The sequence below is a fragment of the Rissa tridactyla genome, chromosome W (assembly GCF_028500815.1).
Source record: "Rissa tridactyla isolate bRisTri1 chromosome W, bRisTri1.patW.cur.20221130, whole genome shotgun sequence".
NCBI classification, from domain to species: Eukaryota; Metazoa; Chordata; class Aves; order Charadriiformes; family Laridae; genus Rissa; species Rissa tridactyla.
Window position 1 is genome coordinate 15464100 of NC_071496.1, and position 22399 is coordinate 15486498.

The window sequence follows — 22399 nt, forward strand, 5'->3', positions numbered from 1 at the left end:
CCATGGTGAGGCAGATTGTCCCCTGGCAACCCGTGGAGGTTAATGGTAGAGCAGGTATCCACCCTGTGGCCTGTGGAGGACCCCATGTTGGAGTACGTGGATGTGCCCTGAAGGAAGCTATGACTCCATGGAGAGCCCCTGCTGGAGCAGGTTTTCTGGCAGGACCTGTGGCCCTGTGGGGGACCCATGCTGGAGCCAGTCTGTTTCTGAAGGACTGCACCCCATGGAAAGGACCCATGCTGGAGCAGTTTGTGAAGAACTGCAGCCTGTGGAAAGGACTCACATTGGAGAAGTTTGTGAAGGACTGTCTCCTGTGGGTGGGACCCCATGCCGGAGCAGGGGAAGAGCGTGAAGAGGAAGGAGTGGCAGAGATGTGTGATGAACTGACCACGACCCCCATTCCCTGTCCCCCTGCACCACTCGGGGGGAGGAGGTAGAGAAAATTGGGAGTGAAGTTGAGCCCAGGAAGAAGGGAAGGACGGAGGGGAAGGTGTTTTAAGATTTAGATTTTTATTTCTCATTATCCTACTTTGATTTGATTGGTAATAAATTAAATTAATTAGCCCAAGTCAAGTATTTTCTGCCTGTGATGGTAATTGCTGAGTGATCTCCCTGTCCTTATCTTGACCCATGAGCCTTTTGTCATATTTTCTCTCTTCCCCTGTCCAGTTGAGGAGGGGGAGTGACAGAGCAGCTTGGTAGGTATCTGGTGGTGGCTAGCCAAGGTCAACCCACTACAATGTCTGAATAATTTAGGTAAGTAATCCACTTCGGGAAGGAACAGATTAAATTGCTTCCTAGAATGCTTGCAAGTCTAAACATTAGCAGTATAAAGGTTGACTTAAAAGATGTTTCTCTAAGAACTGGAACCAATTCTGTGTGAGCAGACTTCTAACTGACGATATGCTACCTGCTACCCAGGCATAGAGATTTCTTTCCTCTGTTGTGTCTCGGGCTCATATTTTGGGGATCTGTTTTATCTCTTCCTATACTATAAACCTTTTCAATTAGGAACTCGCCTTCAGAGAACAATACAGTGGGGTTTTCCTTTTTTTAGCAGTGCCTCTTATACAATATAATTATTAAATAATAAGTCATTGCAAGATTAATATTTGAGGTTTCTGTATGAAAGTTCACTAAGATGTTTGGAATAGGAGTCTTAAAAATAAAGTTGACTGTACTACTTGAAAAATGTTAAATATTGTGAACTTCTGGAGGGCTTCCTAACTGCCTAAGATCCTTTCAGAAACATTTAGTCTACTGACTCATCATGTTGAATAAATTTATTTGATTTTCTTATATTTGCCTTTTTACATTTTGTGAACTAATTGCTTTTTCTGCGAGAGTATTTTTCTGCAGAATAATGAATCTCAGTCAGACATCAGTCAAAGCGTAACATGGTTATTATTGATTAAGAAGGCAGGAAGAAACACAACTGCTTTTCCAGGTTCAGTTGTATTAATGAAGGTATGATTTCACAGTCAGCTGAAATATGTGGCTATTCACCGTGCCCTGGAAGCACATTTCGTGTAGCTGTCATGAGTTGGATGAGAGAGCAGAGACACCTAAGAAATAATTTTTGACTGTATGGAAAGGATTTATAGTTTTCACATGTGAAAGGTAGCAGTAATATGTCCATGAAGAAAGGATACTGCTCCTTTGAGTGCATGCACAAATGTGGGCTGCATTAACATAACATGTTGTTGCATCCTCAGCATGTCAGCGACGGATGGTTTCAATGGCATGTGTGCTACTATATATTTATTGTGTCATAGATACATGCCTGACTGAAATGACAGTATAGTCTTTAAGTGGAAGCCAACTTTTGTTATTGCCAACTATATACTTAGTGATCTAGATATGAAGCACTTGACTTTAATTGTACGGAAAAAGAATGACTTGATTTCCCATCTTCCTTTGGATAAAAAGAAAGTTGAGATAACTTAGTGAAGTGTTTCTAGGTTGTATAAAGCGAAACATATTGTGCAAGTGGATTAATATAATAAATGTGAGCAAAATAGTTCTTCCTTAAATTATTAAAAAATTAATAGTTCAGTATTCAATTACATGACTATATAGTTAACTTCTTAATCATATAATTAACTTCTGTTTAGTTCAAGGAAGAAATCTCTAAGCATTTCAAGTCCCACACTGATCAGCTTGTTTTGATATTTGCTGGAAAAATTTTAAAAGATCAAGATACTTTGATTCAGCATGGGATTCACGATGGACTCACTGTTCACTTGGTCATCAAAACACAAAACAGGTAACTTGACTGATAAGCAATCTTCTTACCTCGAAGTAGTAAAAATATTCTTAATTCCTAGTGTGATAGCTTTCTGTTGGACAAACCTAAGCTTGACTAAAATGCATTCAAAAGCAGTACAAATACTCCTGCTATTGAACAAGAGAAGCAACCCAAATCCTGTAAGGTTGTGTCCCTAGATATCATACATATGCCTTTTGAAAGTTAATGTTATCTTCTAAACTGAGCCATTACTATTAAATCACTTGAATTGGCTCCTTTGTCTTCAGACTGTTGTTCTGCACCGACTTTAACAATCTGAACAATCCTTGATCTGTTTCACTGCATGGTAGCACCCATGCTTATGCCCCTGCAGTAGACAGGTGTGGTAAGCATACAAATTGGGCAAGCAGCTTTTAGTGCTTGTGCTAGTTTATGATGGCATTAACTTTGTGTAACTACATTGTTACTATGCTCTTACAGTCTTAAAGAATATTGAAATTCTGATATTAGTCTTGTGATGAAATAAGACTTTAACTTAATTTGATGTTCCGTGGTGGGTCCTACTAAAGGTGTGGTATGGAATAAATCCTGTATTATAGATCTTGCTAGCCTTCTCTTCTTAAAGCCCTGGACATGGAATTAGTACTATTTTTGAGGGGGTAGCAGTACATCCAGATCCCTAAAGCAAAGTGAGGACTGAGGAAGCAATTCATTGACAGGCATCCCAGAGATAGGATGAAAAGGTGGTAACGGTTGCAGTGATGCCCATCCATTTTCTTAATGTTAGAAACTACTGTTCTGAAGAAGTGATGAGATTATAGATGTCTGAGAACCACAGTATGATTGAGGTTGGAAGGGACCTCTGGAGGTCATCTGGTCCAACACCCCTGCTCAAGCAGGGCCACCTAGAGCCAGTTGCCCAGGACCACATCCAGACAACTTTTGAACATCTCCAAGGAGGGAGACTCCACAAGCTCCCTGGGCAGCCTGTTCCAGTGCTCAGTCACCCTCACAGTAAAAAAAAAAAAAAGTCTTTCCTTATGATCAGACAAGGACCTCCTGTGTTTGTGCCAGTTGCCTCTGGTCCTGTCACTGGGCACCACTGACAAGAGCCTGGCTCCATCTTCTTTGCACCCTCCCTTCAGGTATTTATATACACTGACGAGATCCCCCCCGAGCCTTTTCTTCTCTAGGCTAAACAGTCCCAGCTCTCTCAGCCTGTCCTCATAAGAGAGATGTTCCAGTCCTTTCATCATCTTTGTCGCCCTGCACTGGACTCTCCAGTATGTCCATGTCTTGCTTGTACTGGGGAGCCCAGAACTGGACACAGGACTCCAGGTGTGGCCTCACCAGTGCTGAGTAGAGGGGAAGGATCACCTCCCTCAACCTGCTGACAACACTCCTCCTAATGCAGCCCAGGATACCATTAGCCTTCTTTTGCTGCAAGGGTACGTTTTTGGCTCATGTTCATTTTGGTGTCTGCCAAGACCCCCAGGGCCTTTTCTGCAAAGCTGCATTCCAGATGGTCGGCCCCCAACATATATTGGTGCCTGGGGTTGTTCTTCCCCAGGTGCAGAACTTTGCACCACTTTCTCTTGTTGAAATGCAAGAGGTTCCTGACAGCCCATTTCTGCAGCCTGTCAAGTTCCTTCTGGATGCAGCACAGCTCTCTGGCATATCAGCTACACCTCCCAGTTCTGAGTCATCAGCAATTTTCCTGAGGGTACGCTCTGCCCCATCATCGAGATCATTATTGAAGATGTTAAACAGGATTGGAACCAGTATTGACCCCTAGGGTAGACTGCTAGTCACTGGCCTCCAACCAGACTTTGTTCCACTGATCACCACCCTCTGGATCTGGCTATTCAGCCAGTTTTCCATTCCCCTCATCCAGCTCCTACCTCATCAGCTTCTCTATGAGGATGCTATGGGAGACAGTGTCAAAAGCCTTCCTGGAGTCTAGTTAGACGATATCCACTGCTCTCCCCTCATCTACAGGGCCAGTTGTTTCATCACAGAAGGTTATCAGATTGATCAAGCATGGTGAATCCATGCTGATTACTCCTGATGGCTTTCTTGTCCTTCTTGTGCCTGGAAATGGTTTCCAGCATTAGCTGCTCCATCACCTTCCAAGGGATCAAGGTGAGGCTGGCTGGCCTGTAGTTCCCTGGGTCCACCTCCTTGCCCTTCTTGAAGATAGGAGTGACAATTACTTTCCTCTAGTCTTCAGACACTTCTCCCAGTCACTGTGATGGATCAAAGTTTATCAAGAGTGGCCTTGCAGTGACAACTGCTGGGTCCCTCAGCCCTCACGGATGCATCCCACCAGGGCCCATGGACTTATGTATGTCCAGTTTGCTTTAAATATTCCCTGACCTGATCCTCTTCCACAAAGGGTACATCTTCCTTGCTCCAGCCTTTTTCCCTGGTCTCAGGGGCCTGGTATTCCTTACGGTCAGTCTTGCTAGTAAAGACTTGAGGACAAAGAAGGCATTCAGTACCTCAGCCTTTTCAGTGTCCTGTATAACCAGGTCTCTTGTCTCATTAAGCAACAGTCCCACGTTTTTCCTAGTCGTCTTCTTGTTACCTATGTACTTATAGAAGCCCTTCTTGTTGTCTTTGACATCCCTTGCCACATTTGATTCCATTTGGGCTTTGTCTTTCCTAACTCTGAGAGAGAGAGAGACTTGGACAATGTCTTTGTATTCCTCCCAGGTTACCCGTCCTTGCTTTCACCTTCTGTATATTCCCAGTTTGAGTTTGGCCAGGAAGACATCTAGAGATAATAGTTTATTTATTTTAGAAATAATAAAAATGTAAATTAAGCTTCTCAAGTATGATACTGTTCCTGTATTAAATGTCATTATTACATTATATTAAATGCCAGATCTTGTGTACTGGGTCTGGCTTGGATGGAGTTTTACTTTCTTCATAGCAGCCCGCATGATGCGGTGTTTTGGATTTTTGACCTAACAATGTTGATAACACACTGATGTTTTAACTATTGCTGAACAGTGCTCGCACAGCATCAAGGCCTTCCTTCTCTCTCTCGCTCTGTGCCTTCTCCCTCCCCTCAGTGAGTAGGCTAGGGTTGGGAAGGGGACATAGCTGGGACAGTTGAACCAAGCTGACCAAAGATATTGCATACCATATAATGTCATGCTAAGCAATAAAACTGTGGGGGAACGCTTCCGAAATAGCCGTTGCTCAGAGACTGGCTGGACATTGGTCTGCTGGTGGGAGGTGGTGAGCGATTGCCTTCGCATCACTTTTTTTGTTGTTTGCTTGTTTTTTCTTCACTTATTAAACTGTCTTTATCTCAACCCATCATTTTTTTTTTTTTTTTTTTTTTTTTCATTTTTGCCCTTCCCATTCTCTCCCCCATCCTGCCTGGGGTGAGGGAAAAATAATGTAACTGGGTGGGGGTTTAACTGGCTGAGGTCAACCTACTACACCTTGTTCAACTTGTAATTATTTTTAACTTGCTTTTTATAGGTCACAAGACCATCCAGGTCAACAAACACACACCACTGGCAGTATTGCTACTACATCAATATCAAGCAGTAGTACCTCAACACCAACTTCAACAAATAGCAACTCTTTTGGCTTGGGTAAGAATATTTGTTAGGTAACATGGTGGGTATCTTGATTTCAGGTAAGTGTCCCTGGAGCTTTATTCTGATGTCAGTGGTTTTTTTTAAAAAAAGTTATAAAATTACTGATTACAAAAATCTGTGATACTGGTTGTAATAAGTTTCTGATCAGTAAGTTGTCAGAGGTAAGTTGTTTCCTTAGTCTTTATGTACAGAACTTCAGGCTTGTGCTGTTTCATCTTTAGTAGTAAGGTGCAACTGATCTCATATTCTGGCACTATAGGTAAACAAACTCCTTACAGTCTCCTCCTCCTTAACAGTATATTTGAATGGGCCTGAAGAGAGTATTGAAGTTGGACCCATAACATCATGACTTGGAACAGAAATAACAAAATTACTTCTATCGTACAAACCAGTGTTTCTCAGGTTCTGAGTCTGATTTGCATTATCAGTCTTCTCTTTCAGGAATAGAGACAGAAGTCTAATGATTTAAAAATATTATCTCTTTCCATAGTTACTGGGTTTTGTTATTCATGCTCTTTCATTGTTTGCTTTCTTTTTAAAAAACAAAACCAAAAAAACCAAAAAAAACCCAATCCCGTTCCCCCCCCCAAAAAAAAACCCCACAAACCAAAAAGCTGTGTTACAGTGTTAAGTGCTTGGGGTTTTTTTAGTTGTAAACGGTTTTCCAGACTGACTAGTACCTTCTAAAAACGTGAAACTTTTGTTTGCTGCACTCTGCAAAGGAGGAGAATTTAAAGCATTATTAGTTCTTGTTGTATCAGCAAAAAGAGCAGCTCTACTTTTTGTTTAGAATAAGGAGCATGTATCGTATTAAGAGATTCCTCGTGGTGGTGGTCTGTCTATAAATGATTATTACAAATGTATTGGAAAGTGGTGGGAATTAACCTGAGGGCCCCAAAACTCAAACATCCCTTGTACCTCAGCTATAGTAAAGTAGAAGAAAAGCTGTTAGAGTTGTAACAAGTTATATTTCAGATGTGGTTTGGATTTCTAGGTGTCTCGTTATGTAAAGAAGCAAACTCTTAGTGGATGACTCCTTAACAGCCTTGCAAAGATAGAATTTCCATTGAGTTTCATTATTTTGAAGTGTGGGTTATGTTTATGTATTTTGTACTTAGACAGAACCTGGATGTGTTTTAGAAATATACTAGAAGCTGAAAGTTTAATTTTTTTTTTCTTTCCTCTTAAAGGTGGCCTTGGAGGTTTGGCAGGCCTGAGTAGCCTGGGCTTAAATGCATCAAACTTTTCAGAATTACAAAGTCAGATGCAACGACAACTTATGTCCAACCCAGAAATGATGGTTCAGATAATGGAAAATCCATTTGTTCAGAGCATGCTTTCAAATCCTGATCTGATGAGGCAGTTAATTATGGCTAACCCTCAAATGCAGCAACTGATACAGAGAAATCCAGAAATCAGTCATATGCTGAATAATCCAGATATAATGAGACAGGTATGTAGAAAGATCTCTAAGTTCATGACCTTTGATTATACTGTAACTGTGAACAAAAGAGCAAGAATTGGACATGCTTAGATGAGTGCTGAAATATTGTTGAGGAATTTAGGCTTGTTAGACAATCTGTAAAAGGTCATTATAGACACCAATGGCTAGAAATAAAAATATCATTTTCTTGAAATAAGATGATAATTTAAAAAAAAACCAAAACCAGCATAGTTTTGAAAGATGATGATGACTGTATAATCATATCCTCTGAGTTTAGAGTTGGATGCCACTTGAAATCTTCTGTTGTCTAGTGAACAGTGAATTTACTATAAAGTAATAATTCTCCAAAATACTGCTAATTTCCAGTTTATGTAATTGTGGGTACTTCTGATTGCTTCTAAAGTTATGTGTTATGTAAGGTATGCCTTATATGGCAGAATGCATCAAGAAACAAACGGAGGCTTTGGAAAATTAAGGTACTTATTTTTCAAGTTCATGTTATAAGCTGCATGCTATACCAATGTTAGAAACAGTAGAAATATATTGTGTTGAGAAGAGACAAGAAAGAACAGAATGGTACATTCAAAGGTGTTTTCTTCCGTTTAGTCAATGCTTTCTGACTTAGCCAGCATACTGACAGTTGTGACAGAATGTTGTCTAAATATCACATTCTATTGAATCCCCTCCCACTAAATTGACATCTTAATTTGGCTTTAATCCTAATTTCAAATGGAGTTAGATATTAGTAACTGAGGTACTGTTAAATGCTGATGTTTTCACAGAATGGTAGGGGTTGTAAGGGACCTTCAGAGATCATCTAGTCCAAGCCCCCTGCCAAAGCAGGTTCACCTAGAGCAGGTTGGACAGGAACGCATCCAGGCAGGTTTTGAATATCTCCAGAGATGGAGACTCCACAACCTCTCTGGGCAGCCTGTTCCAGTGCTCTGTCACCCTCAAAGTAAAGAAGATCCTCCTCATATTTAGGTGGAACTTCCTGTGCTCAAGTTTGTGCCCGTTACCTCTTGTCCTGTTCCTGGGCACCGCTGAAAAGAGCCTGGCCCCATCCTCTTGGTGCCCCATCGTCTTGGTACCCCACCCTTTAGATATTTATAAGCATTGATGAGGTCCCCTTTCAGTCTTCTCTTCTCCAGGCTAAACAGACCCAGGTTTCTCAGCCTTTCCTCGTGAGAGAGGTGCTCTAGTCCCTTGATCATCTTTGTAGCCCTTCGCTGGAGTCTCTCCAGTAGTTCCCTGTCCTTCTTGAACTGGACGCAGTACTCTAGATGTGGCCTCACCAGGGCAGAGTAGAATGTTCTAAAGTTTTCACTTTAGAATAGAATGGATTGTTTTATTAATAAAAATTAAATGTTTTACTTCGTTAGACACTAGAACTTGCTCGAAACCCTGCAATGATGCAAGAAATGATGCGAAACCAAGACCGAGCCTTGAGCAACCTTGAAAGTATACCAGGTGGCTACAATGCCTTGCGACGTATGTACACGGATATTCAGGAGCCAATGTTGAATGCAGCACAGGAACAGGTGAGAAATGATTGTAGGGGCCACTGAAAGTAAATGTTGAGAGTTTTTTGTTTGGTTGTTTTTGTTGGTTTTTTTTCTTTCAAAAATTAAAGAAGATAAATAATGTAACTTTTCAAATGTGTACTTGACAAAACTTAATTTCTTGAAGCTTGAAGTCAGTGTGGCTTGTTCCTATGCTCTTTTAAACTTGAAGGCATAAAGATTATTTTGTGAGTTTGATAAGCTATTTTAATGTTAATAATTTTTTCTTTATTTTCAACTCTTGGACTTATAAAATTCCTGAGGTCCAGGAAAAATGAAGAGTGTGTTTAGTAACTTGGAACCTAAGGTGGGAAGAAAAAAGGCTTTGAAATTTTTCTAAGTTGGAAAATGCTATGCAAGATATAACTTACTGTGATCAAAGTACTAATGTAGTAGCAAATGCTGTGTTTAAAACGAGGTGTGATTAACTTATCTATTTCGTTGTTGTTGGAGATAATATTTCTTTCAACATTGGTATCTCTTTCAGAATATTTACAATAGCTTATTGTGTAATTTTGGAAAGGTAACTTGCCATTTCTAGCAGACTTAAAAGTAGTTGACTAATAGATGATATGTGTTTGTTTCTCCTTTTGTAGTTTGGAGGTAACCCATTTGCTTCCTTAGTAAGCAATGCATCATCAGGAGGGGACAGTCAGCCATCTCGTACAGAAAATAGAGATCCTTTACCAAATCCCTGGGCTCCTCAGTCCAGCTCTCAGAGTTCCACAAGTACCAGCACCAGTGGTGAGAGCAGTGGCTGTAGTAACGTCGGAAATAGCACCTCTGCTAGTATGGGACGGAACTCAACTATACCAAATTTGGGACCTGGAATAGGAGGTGTGTCTGTTATTGCAATTGTATATATTTGCAAATATTCAGGAGTTTGCTGAAATGATTCTGTTATTATAAAGAGATGTTTTGATTCAAAGTTTGTATTGCTATTTATTTCTGTAGAACATTTGACTGGTATCAAAATCCTCTGTAGAAAAACAACCATGAAAAGTAAACCAAGAGTACTAACAATACTTGTGTACTGCCTTAAAATAACAAAAGTAGGGAATGTGTAGATGAATGACAATATCTTTTTCTGTTTGGAGACAAACAGGAAAACAGCTAATAATGTAGATACTTAGTGAGATTGCTTGTTGGATATGACCTCTGGCTTAACTTGTTTCTAGGGCAGATGCATCTGTGTAAGCAGAACCACGTTGAGATGTATTTAAGGGGCTAAAGCTCATTTAAAAAAAACACACAAAACAACACCCCCCCCCCAGTTGTATCCCAGTAATTAATCTGATTATAGTCAAGACTTTTACTGAAGTGACCTTTTACTTTTTTTTAAAGTCGGTATGTTCAACACACCGGGAATGCAGAGCTTGTTACAGCAGATAACAGAAAATCCACAGCTTATGCAAAATATGTTGTCTGCACCCTATATGAGAAGCATGATGCAGTCGTTGAGCCAGAATCCTGATCTTGCAGTACAGGTAAATGCTTTTGGTGTAGCAATGTGTTGTGTGCACTGAAGTGAAAAAAGGAGTTGAATTTATGATACGGTTATATTTTCAATGCAGATTAATTGTGCCAACTTCTCAACAGTAACTTGTCTGTTGTAAATGGTCCAGTTTTTAATGTATATTAATGCCTGACTTACTGAAACTATTATCTAGTTACCTTTATCAATCTGTTGCAGTAAGTTTCTTCAATTTGTAGTTGGACATCATGTCAGGCATTCTCTTGTAACAACTTGTAAGTTTGTATATATTTCATAGGGCTCTATAATTTTGTGGCTTAGCATAAGAACCAGTTAAACAAAACAAATGCTTTGATTGTAAATTAAGGTAGGCCTGCTAGTAAATAAATACCCACCCTAGCTTGGGAGGACAGCAGTGGAGGGGAAGGAGTTGGTGCCATATCTAGCTGTAATTCTGGTTTTCATTTTTCATCTGTGATCCTTGCTCACAATAAAAGTGTTGATACTTACTGCTGTTCTATGAATGGTAATGTAGAAGTACTTTCCAATTTTACTTACAGCAATAATATCCAAAGTCAAATCTTGAACTGAGATAATATTATCTTTTGCATGTTAAACACTTAATTGGAAAATATCCCAGGCTTTTTGCAGACAATGTTTACAGGGAAACCATCACATCACGTCCAGAAGAAGAACAATGAAGCTGGTGAGGGGTCTGGAGAACAAGTCTTATAAGGAGCGGCTGAGGGAGTTGGGGTTGTTTTAGCCTGGAGAAAAGGAGGCTGAGGGGAGACCTTATCGCTCTCTACAACTACCTGAAAGGAGGCTGTAGAGAGGTGGGGGTCAGTCTCTTCTCCCAAGTAACAGGCGATGGGACAAGAGAAAATGGACTCAAGTTGCTCCAGGGGAGGTTTAGACTGGATATTAGGAAAAATTTTTTTATGCTGAAAGGGTTATTAAGAATTGGAACAGGCTGCCCAGGGAGGTGGTTGAGGCACCATCCCTGGAGGTATTTAAAGGATGGGTAGACATAGTGCTTAGCGATATGGTTTAGTGATGTTTTTTGTCAGAGTTAGGTTGATGGTTGGAATAGATGATCTGAAAGGTCCCTTCCAACCTAGGTGATTCTATCTGTAGTGGAGGCTGACCAGAAAAGGCTTTTCTTGTTATGTAAATGATGTTGCTTTGGTGAGGATCTGGCAAGAATTCACTTAAAAAGTTTAACACCCACAAACCCCCAAAAAAAAACCCACAACAAAAAACATACCCAAAAATACCAAACAAAACCAACCCCAACTCCACACCACCAATGATTTCGGTCATTTCTCAGGCTGGGTGATTCATTGTTTCAGAACAAGTTTTGGCCAAAGGAGAAGTGGGAGACAATTACTCTGAGGTTATCATAAACTGTTATCTTGTTATCTGATTCATATGTGGTAAATAGTTGTCTTAAAATCCACTCTAGTATTTACTTTTCGATTTACTGCTTGATCTATGATGTAAAATATTTTTGTCCCATAGATGATGTTGAATAATCCTTTATTTGCTGGAAATCCTCAGCTTCAGGAGCAAATGAGACAACAGCTTCCTACTTTCCTTCAACAAGTAAGATGAGATACTAAGTGTTGCTAATAAGTATCTGAAATTCAATGAGCAATTTTTGCAATAAACTGGTGCCTTTCCTTGATTGTTATGTGTATTCTCATTAGCTTTAGACACTGAATTCCATTGTCCCTTGATAATTAAATGCTTGATTTATCTCTCCATCCTTTTTGAAAGTTAAATCTGGCTTTAGTGGATCTTTTTGTTTGTGACTAGTACAACTGCCTTGATTTGCTGTTGTGTCTGACTTCTTGCTGTGCACCAAGCCAGAGAAAACCTGTTTCCTACATGATTTCTTTTGCAAATTAAAGAAAAAAGATTATTACTTTTCCCGCTACAAAGTTAAGCTTTTACAGTACTTTTCTCATACCTCCTCCACCCTGTCCTGATTATTTGGTGTAAAGAGACCTTACAGCATGCTTAGAAAGAGGCAAGTCATAAGCTAATTCAAAAGCAGTGGAATGGGTTCTGAAGATATTTGCCTCTAAAGATTGCCTTACCACCAGCTTTCCCTCTTAAACCATTGTGGTTGCAGCCCTGGTATTTGCTTTATCTTAACTGTCCCGATGTATACTAGGACTGCATCCTATAAATAGGACTAAGCAAAATTTTTAGGAATTAAAAATTTAATCCAGTGCATGAGTTCCATCATTAGGCAGTCCTTGCACATCAAAGTAAATGTGTGTTGCTAGGATCTCATTACATGTAGGCAGTGTTATGAGTAAAATAAATAACAACATGAATTTCATGCCATTAATGATTGCCCAATGCTCCAATCTGTCTAGATCCCTCTGCAAGGCCTCTTGTCCCTTGAGAGAGTCAGCAGCTCCTCCCAGTTTAGTATCATCAGCAAACTTGCTAATGATGCATTCAACTCCTGCATACAGAACATTGATAAATATAGTGAACGGAACTGGCCCTAGAATTGAGCCCTGAGGAACCAGGACTGGTGACCAGTTGCCAGCCAGATATAGCTGAATTCACTACAACCCTTTGAGCCCTGCCCTTCGGCCAGTTCTTCACCTAGCGCACCATGAACCCGCTCATCCCACAGTTGGACAGCTTGTCCAGAAGGATGCTGCGAGGGACAGTATCAAAAGCCTTCCTAAAATCCAGAAAAACTACATCTACCATGTTCCCTTCATTCATTAGGCAGGTGACCTTATCATAGCAGGATATCAAATTAGTTAGGACTTTCCCTTTATGAACCCATGTTGACTGTGCCTGATGATTGCATTGTCCTTTAAATGCCTTTTAATAGTACCCAGTATGATCTTCTCCATAACTTTTCCAGGTACTGATGTGAGGTCTCCCTCGTTGCCCTTCTTGTAAATTGGAATGACGTTGGCTAGCTTCCAGTCAGCAGGGACCTCCCCAGACTCCCAAGACCTTTGGTAGATGATTGAGAGGGGTCCTGCTGTAACACCCACTAGCTCCTTCAGTACTCTGGGATGAATCCCATCAGGCCCCATGGACTTGTAAACATTCAGCTGATGCAGCTGGTTCCTTACAATTTCAGTGTCCGCAAATGGAAAGTCACTGTTCCCGCACCCTTGGCCCTCCAACTCAGGGGACCGGGCAGCCTGAGGTCTATTGATATTATTAAAGACTGAGGCAAAAAAAGCCTAGAATGCCTCTGCTTTTTCTTCATCCATATTTTTCAGGTGACCATCTTCAACAAGTATTGGTCCAATGTTTTCTTTAGACTTACTTTTGCTATTAACATACTTTAAAAATGCCTTTCTTGTTGTCTGACACAACACTGGCTGGTTTCAACTCTAATTGAGCTTTATCCTTTTGTGTCTTCTCCCTTCTTCATATACAAACCACGTCTCTGTAATCTTCCTGCAAAGCTTGACCTCACTTCCAGAGATCATACATTTTTTTTTTGTTTTGAGTTCCAAGAGGAGTTCTTCTGCCCCACTTGCTTGACTTATGACACAATAGGACTGCCTGCTCTTGTGCTTTTAAAAAGGTTGTTCTTAAACACTGAGCAGCATTCATGGACTCCTAAGCCCTCAAAGGCAGATTCCCTGTGTACTCTGCAAAGTAGCTCCCTGAGTAGCTTAAAGTTTGCTCTCTTGAAATCCAGGGTAGCAACTCTGCTGTCCTTTTTTCTCATTACACTGAAAATTTTAATCTTGTGATCACTGTGGCCAAGACAGCTGCCTACTATCACATCTCCCATGAGTCCTTCTCTGTTCACAAACAACAAGTCTAGGAGGCTCACTCAGTACTTGTGTCAAGAAATTATCTTCCACAAACTTTGAGGATTTCCCAGACTTGCTCGTCACAGCAGTATGGTATTCCCAGTTGAAATCTCCCATAAGGACAAGGGTCTACCAATCCAGAGACTTCTTTTAATGGCCTATAGAATAACTCATCGGTGTTAACATCCTGGCTGAGCGATTGGTAGTAGATACCTACTATAACATCTGCTTTGTTTTCCATCCCCCTAATCTTCACCCAGATGCTCTTAATGCTTTTGTATCTCTTTCTGTCAGTATCACTTTGGGGTTTATCTGCACAGCTAGTTCTCTGCCATCTTCTCCATGTTAGGTTGGATGATCAACAACATTTACAGAGTAAACTGGAGAAATACCTGGATGTTCTCAGAATGTTGGTGGTATCACAGCCCGTACTTCCTCACTCATCTGTTGCCGTTATGTTATGGGATTGGGTGATGGAAACTGTGAAATGTTTCTATGTTTAATGGAAAGCACTTGCAATAAATGGCTAGTTGCTCAGCACAACTAGGAAAATACATGTGAGCTATTCTTTCTACTGCTTTTATGCTTTTACATAAGTTTTTTACCCAGAATTGCTGCTACTATACAGCTTGAATTAAAAACATTAATTGAGATCTAAGTCACTTAAGTGTTCAAAGGATCATTGAGTCATTTTTCTGTAAAAACAACTCTAAATATCAGACAGTAAGTCATGGCTTAAAGGTTACTTTCTTAAACAAAATAATTGCAGCAGCTTACTTCAATGAATCTAAAATGCTTTCCCCCTTTAAAGATTTGGATTAATTTCACTAGCTATACATTTAGTTATTGTCATCTGACTTTTAGCTATCACAAAGATACAAATCTGAGAGACAAATGGAGCATGTTTAAACACTTGCTATGCTCAAGTCTCATTACACACCCATATTTCAGGACAGAATCAACATTTGGTCTTTGTGCCCTATTCTCCTCTTCTGTTCTGCACCAGAGGAAGCTTAATTTGTGCAGTTCTTTGAATCAAAAAATGTTTTTGCAGCAGAAGGAATTTGGTCTAGTTGCCAAGTGAAGGCTGCTGAGATTAATCAGCCTGTCTGCTATTTGAAGCAGGTCTGGCTACCAAGACTTCTAACTGAAACAAATAACTTGTCACTTACGTGTGGCATCTATAAGCAGAGGTGAGCATAAACTGTTAGTTTTGGGTTTGTATCTGAAATAGTCCGATTTTTAGACTTTTAATTCAGAAATCAAAAGTACGTCTTTTATCTGTGGATCCAAAAGCCAGTTTTTAGTTGAATTTGCAGTAGAATGAGGTTCCTTGAATATTATATGTTTGTTAGTATGTTTTGCAGAGTATTTGTATGTCTGTAGGTGTTGATGGTACTACAGATACAAATACATGCACAAATTATTATGATCAAATAGCTGTAGTCTGAATTTAGCTTGAAAAAGATGTTTTATAACTTTCTGTATTAGATACCTACTAGTCAGGTTTCACTGTATTGAGCCCTGTTGCTTACCAGTAGTATGATATAGGAGACTAATTTAGAATTACGTTGAACTAATACAGTCCTATGGCTTTGGAAGATGATAAAGCGTACTAGAAGAAGTAATGAGAAATACTTTTCCTTATGTTCTCCTTATTTAAAAGGAGTCTAGAAAGCTCGTTGATCACCTTCTATGAAAGTTTTCTCAAAAAAAAATCGGAAAGATTTAATGTAAACATGCAAATACAAAGTTGAGAAACAGCAAGTTCAGAAAGGATGTCAGATTCTATAAAAGTCTAGTGATAAAGATCAACTTTGAATGTCTATATATTATTCAATTATGAATGTCTCTCCTGGTTTTAGATGCAGAATCCTGACACGTTATCAGCTATGTCAAACCCTAGAGCAATGCAGGCTTTGCTACAGATTCAACAGGGCTTGCAGACACTAGCAACAGAAGCACCGGGACTTATACCAGGGTAAGAATCGGTCATACAAATTTATACAAGAACTTTTCTCTTGTCTGTGGTTTTTTTTTTTCAGCTTTTTGTCTTTCTTTTTAATACGTAGAGGTTTATGCAGTTTTTACAGACTGTTTCTCTTGCGTTTTTTAGTTTCAGTAAACTTATTTTAGAATCTGTCACGCTCTTGTCTGCAACGTGCTTTTAAGCAATGATGGCTATGGTCTTTGTTTTGGTGCTTTACTTAAGTTGTCATCCATTTTTTATTTAACAGAATTTTTACTTAGTAATTACATATAATGGGAAGAGATATTTTAACTAAGCTATTTTCTATGTTAGTGTTGTATTTCTTTTTGTTACTTGTACAGATTCAATCCTGGTTTAGGTGGCTTGGGAAGCACTGGAGCTCCTACAGGATCCACTGTACCTAGTTCTGTTCCCAGTGAAAATACATTAGGGGCTGCTGAACCTGGTCACCAGCAGTTTGTCCAACAAATGTTGCAGGCACTTGCTGGTGCAAATGCTCAGGTAAAGTAGATCACTCTATTCTGGTGGTGGGTTGGTTGTTGGTTTTGGGTGGCTAGTGGTTTTTTTGTTTGGTTGCTTTTTTAAACACCCAGGCACGCACACCCACACACACCCCAGTGTAAACCAACAGAATGCTTCTGGTCAAAGGAGAGCAGAGGAAGCTTAAAAGTGACATTCTAGCTGTGCAAATAAATGCTGGGAATAAATCGCATTTGAGTAAAAGTGTCCTCTGAATGGTTGATCGTTGTACACCTATCTTCATACCCTTGAGTTTCTGAAGTGCCTGGAAAGAAGCAGATTAAGGTGTTAAAGGGAAGACTGGTTCCCTGGCAAGTGAAAAGTGGGCTCAGACAAGAAAAGAACTTAAGCGTACTGAACATTGTTATCTGTACTTTGTATCTGTGTTGCTGGTTGTTACTCTGTAGCTGTGACAGCCTCTGTTCCATGCTTCACAATAGCCATGCTCAGGTTATCTGGGGCCTGAATTTGTAGCATGCTTCCTTGACATCCTGCAGGTCCAGACTGCACAGTGTACATTGTGTTAATATACCAAGTGGGATTCAGGCTTTCTGGAGAGCTCCAGAAGTCAAGCAAAGGTGGTAGCTTTGCAGGTAAATGTAGGGTGGTGAGCAAGACTGGCTTTAAAAGGGGGTGGTACACCCATAACAGTGGAGAGGTATTTCAAGAGTGCTGTGTGAAACAGCACCATTACACTGCAGTACATATCCAGTGTAATGGCAGACTTCTGGTAAAAGGGACAGTCCTGCTCTTACCTCCTCTGTTGCCGCAGAATAAGGTATTTCAGCTTGATGATCTGACAGAAAAATGTTATTTTTATGTAATCATGAGAAAGCGGTGGTAGGCATAGCTATAGGAAGCCATGTTTCCATATATATTTTTATCCTGCCAGATCTTACGCTACCAATTCAGTGTTTTGCTTGGGGGAAGCAGATGGAGGGGTGGGCGGGGAGAGGAATGTTTAAATTTCAGCCGCTATATCTGCATTTTATTGGTTTGGAAGTATATGCGGTTTTTAAATACTGGGAGAAATTTCTCAATGGATGAAACTTTAATTGGAACAAAAGGAAAACTAGCAGTTGCTGCATAAATCTTGTGTTGATATGTAAACTGTCTCACTCAATTCAAAAAGTGGCTTCTAAGTATTACTCTGACCCTATATACCTAAAGCATATTATTTTCATGTAATTGTTCTGTTTCAAAAATGCCTCTGAGTGGAAGATCGTACAACTGCAATTATTGAGAATTTTGCCATTAGTTTATGAGCAGTTTATTTGAGCAAGATCAGCTCATAAAGCACAGCTGTCACTTTGCCTTAGGCTGAAGTTTTTCTAACTAAAATTTTGGTAAATTTAGTCAATAACTACTTGGAGTGTTAAAGAGGTGAGGTAACTTTTATGTCAAGGAAAAAAAAAAAGCCTACCACATTCACTGTTTCCAATAGTGAAATTCTCAAAATCCTGCTGTCCCATGTTACTAGATTAGACTCTTTTTTTTTTTTTTTTTTTTTTTTTTTTTTTTTTTTTTTAAATAAAAGTCTGCATGCACATCTTTAAGAAACTGTTCTTGGGACAAGAACAATCAAACAAGCAGCTACTCTTGTAGTTCAAAAATGTCAAATAAGTGAAGATACTGTTAAAATTTGAGGCTAATCTGACTTGTTTGATCAATAATTTAATTGTGAATGAAATTTGTCATAGTCTAGTTTGGGGAACTTGAAGAAGATGCATTCAGAAATTATTAAAGACGAGAAGTGGTTCAGAACCAACTGTGTTTAAATCTTGTACTTTTCCAAATGTGTATTATGCTTTTCTAGCTTGAGATTTTTCTTCTTTCAGTTACAAAATCCAGAAATTAGATTTCAGCAACAACTGGAGCAGCTGAGTGCAATGGGCTTTTTGAACCATGAAGCAAACTTACAAGCTCTAATAGCAACAGGAGGAGATATCAGTGCAGCTATTGAAAGGCTGCTTGGTGCTCAGCCTTCATAGCAGTGTTTCTTTAACTTGAAAAAATGTAATTTATTTTTGATAACAGCTCTTAAATCTTTAAAATAGTTGCTCTATTTCATTCTGACTCTTGGGATTGTCTTGTTATAACTAAAATCAGTTATGCGTTTTAAGGTCAAGTGCAGTAGTTTTCTTCTAATGGGGAATTGATGCATTTTCACTCGGTTATTGCATGCCATAACTCTTGTTCTTCATTATTAATTTTTTTGAAACAGTATCAGCTTTCACAGTTGGTTGAGCAGGCTTTGTCTGACTTACAGCTGTCCAATTTATTTCCTATTAAACCATTAGCCTTCAGTAGTAATTTATGTAGGATACAAATTAAAAAGGAAAAACTTGAAGGCTATAATTTGTGGGTACCGGTGCTGCTTATGGTGATTTCAGCATATATTTTTTTGCTAGCAAAATGCTGTAAGATTTATACCACTTGAGTAATCTACCATTTTTGCTTTTATTTGTATGAAGTATAAACAGAACATATAAAATGGAGACAGCTCATTTCTGGAAACTTACACATTGCGATAGAATGAAATTATAAGTAACCAAAAAAGGCCAGGGAAAAAAAATAAGTAGTAAGACATGGGTTTTAGTGTAGAATCTTCCAGCATCTTTGGTAAACATCTCAGAAAAAATGCTTAGGCAAGTTCATTTAAAATATACTAGAATTGCTGTTCTAGTTATCGCTTCACATCTAACCATAAAGAAACTTGCACTGTAACATTGTCTCATTGTAACATTGTTACAGATTAACTGAAAATTACCTTTGTGCAAATTAAAGGAGCAATGCCTTGTGCTCTGAAACTCTTTCTAAGGCATTTTGGCTTGTTCCATTGAGATTCTAACATGTATTATGATTTCTAATTGGAAACAATTCTTTCAGCCATTGTCATGTGATATTCTAATTACTTTTAACCACCATGTAAAAAAAATACTGTATACTCTTGAGTTTTTATTGGTAGTTACCTCTTGTTCACAGGTAATAAATGAATTAAAAAGTATTTAAGCATCTTGTTTCAGTGTGTTTGCAATTGATGATTATCCAACATTCAAGATGACTGACCTTTCAGTGTTAGCTCTGGGACTATTTACAGACTTTGGGCTAAGATTAGCAAACAATACTTGGAGTATAAAGTGGAGGACAGAGAGGAAGGGTCATATGATACTGAAGACTATTTAGATAAATTGAGAGTAGTGAAGTAAAGCATTCTGCTGTGTGTTACTGAATAGCATTTGCTTTTTATTGGTCTTTGGTGTCAGTGTAATTGTGAACATTCTGATTTAATTCCTGTATTGCATTAAACACTTCATCTGAACAATCTTTTCTTTTGGTGCAAATATAAAGCCAGTTTGCTCTAAAAACCATTGCTTGCAAATGGTTTAAACTTACCGGCCTTGACTCAAAATTGTTAATAAGTTAAATTAAACAAATTTATAATGGGATATAAAGGAGGGTGTTGAGCACACTTTTTTACATACAATGAAATTAATAAAACTCTTGGCAAAACCAAGCACGCAGATTTTACGTGGAGTAACTGTGTTGTATTCTTCTCTCAGAAGTTTTTGCTGTCCAGTAATCTTGTCTCTTACTTCAGCAGTAAGTAAATATATCAAATACTGCTGATGCACAGTACTGGGTAGAATTCAAGAAAATGTCTTGGTTGGCAGGCCTCTCTGCCTCTGGATCAAAGTCTCATAGATACAGCAACATAGAGTATTAAACAAACAAATCAATTAAAATAGAATCTCCTGGTGATTTCAGTTTTATGTGGTCTCATATGATATGACGTGGTGCTTAGGGACATGGTTTAGTGGTGGACTTGGCAGTGCTAGGTTAATGGTTGGACTTGATGGTCTTAAAGGTCTTTTCCAACCTAAATGATTCTATGATTCTATAAAGCCTTTTAAAATACTTAAAGTTTGGGTAGGAAATTATTATTTTTGTTTCCTAGGCAATGATAGTAAACCTGCAAGGGACTAGATCTTCATAGTGCCTTCTGTTTGGGTAGGTAGCTTTCACTGCACTGTATGAGACTGGGATAGGGAAGTGACAGCAAGTAGTTTCTGTAGAATAATCACTACTTTTTCACAATTACTTTTACAATTACTCTTAGGATCTTCAAAGTAACTAATTTGACTTGACCTTATAGTATGCCTTATAGGAACTTTGCTTTTAAAAAGTGAGATCTCTGGTCATTCAGAAGGTATATCCTTCTAAGAATACAGTCCATAACTTGCAAAAAGGCCACTGTCAAAGGGAAAGAGCAAAGCTGAAGTAGGGAGGGGAGTGATTTTTGCCAAGATTTACTAAGATACTAAAGCACTGAATCTGAACTCCATGAACGTTCTTTTGAAACAAGAACCAGTTCACCTACATAAATAAAACAGATGTGATATTTGAAGTCAAATTCTATTAGAATTTAAGAAAAAGTACAGTTTAGGTTAAATTCTACAGTGAACAGTTGAGCCAAGTTTTCTACTTGAGGTACAATTAATAATTAATTTAACTATGTAACTATTGTCAACTAGTAATAACAATTAGTAACTGAGTAGTGGTAAAACACTGAGACATCTTAAGTGTAGAAGGAATTTTGGTTTTGTTGGAGAAGACCTTAACTGCTAAAAGTGGCAGTAGGCAGAACAAGGTTTGTAGTAGGGATAAAAATGTATCGTCTTTAATAACAGATGATTGACAGACGTGCTTGCCAAGCCACTTTCCATGATCTACCTGAAGTCATGGCTAACTGGGGAGGTCCCGATGGACTGGAGGGTAGCAAATGTAGCACCCATCTACAAAAAAGGCAGAAAGGAGGATCCGGGAAACTATAGGCCTGTCAGTCTGACCTCGGTAGCAGGGAAGGTCATGGAGCAGATCATCTTGAGTGCCATTACAAGTCACATAATGGACAAGCAGGGGATCAGGCCTAGTCAGCAGGGTTTATGAAAGGCAGGTCCTGCCTGACGAACCTGATCTCCTTCTATGACAAGATGACCCGATTATTGGATGAGGGAAAGGCTGTGGACGTTGTCTACCTAGACTTTTGAAAAGCATTTGACACTGTCCCCCATAGAATTCTCATGGAAAAACTGGTGGCTCATGGCCTGGATGAGCATACGATCTGCTGGATCAAGCACTGGCTGGATGGGCGGTCCCAAAGAGTGGTGGTCAATGGAGTTAAATCCAGCTGGTGGCCGGTCACAAGTGGTGTCCCTCAGGGCTCCGTGTTGGGACCATTTCTGTTTAACATCTTTATTGATGACCTTGATAAGGACATAGAGTGTATCATCAGCAAGTTTGCAGATGACACAAAGCTAAGCGGGAGTGTTGATCTGCATGAGGATAGGGAGGCTCTACAGAGAGACTTGGATAGATTGGATCGATGGGCCAATGTTAACGGTATGAGCTTCAACAAGGCCAAGTGCTGGGTCCTGCACTTGGGCCACAACAACCCCATGCATCGCTACAGGCTTGGGGAAGTGTGGCTGGAGAGCTGCCTGGCAGAAAAGGACCTGGGGGTTCTAATTGACAAGCGGCTGAACATGAGCCAGCAGTGTGCCCGGGTGGCCAAGAGGGCCAATGGCATCCTGGCTTGTATTAGAAACAGTGTGACCAGCAGAAGGAGGGAGGTGATTGTCCCCCTGTACTCAGCACTGGTGAGGCCACACCTTGAGTATTGCGTCCAGTTCTGGGCACCTCAATATGAGAGAGATATCGAGGTGCTGGAGC

At 39.5% G+C, this 22399-nt stretch overlaps 1 protein-coding gene across 2 annotated transcripts in view; it reads left to right on the forward strand.

The window, feature by feature from the left end:
* The window catches only part of LOC128902061 (ubiquilin-1-like), a 32130-nt gene extending 11991 nt beyond the window's left edge, over window positions 1–20139 (forward strand). Inside the window, exons 2-11 of one of the 2 annotated variants that reach the window (XM_054184392.1) lie at window positions 2115–2266; window positions 5744–5859; window positions 7056–7318; window positions 8692–8850; window positions 9468–9708; window positions 10216–10358; window positions 11867–11950; window positions 16023–16138; window positions 16489–16648; window positions 18505–20139. In XM_054184392.1, coding sequence (XP_054040367.1) covers window positions 2115–2266; window positions 5744–5859; window positions 7056–7318; window positions 8692–8850; window positions 9468–9708; window positions 10216–10358; window positions 11867–11950; window positions 16023–16138; window positions 16489–16648; window positions 18505–18657 — 1587 coding nt within the window. In that variant the 3' untranslated portion in view covers window positions 18658–20139. Of the gene's footprint in view, window positions 1–2114; window positions 2267–5743; window positions 5860–7055; window positions 7319–8691; window positions 8851–9467; window positions 9709–10215; window positions 10359–11866; window positions 11951–16022; window positions 16139–16488; window positions 16649–18504 lie in introns of those variants that run through there. The other variant, XM_054184393.1, reaches the window with a different exon arrangement.
* Window positions 20140–22399: the final 2260 nt, after the last annotated feature.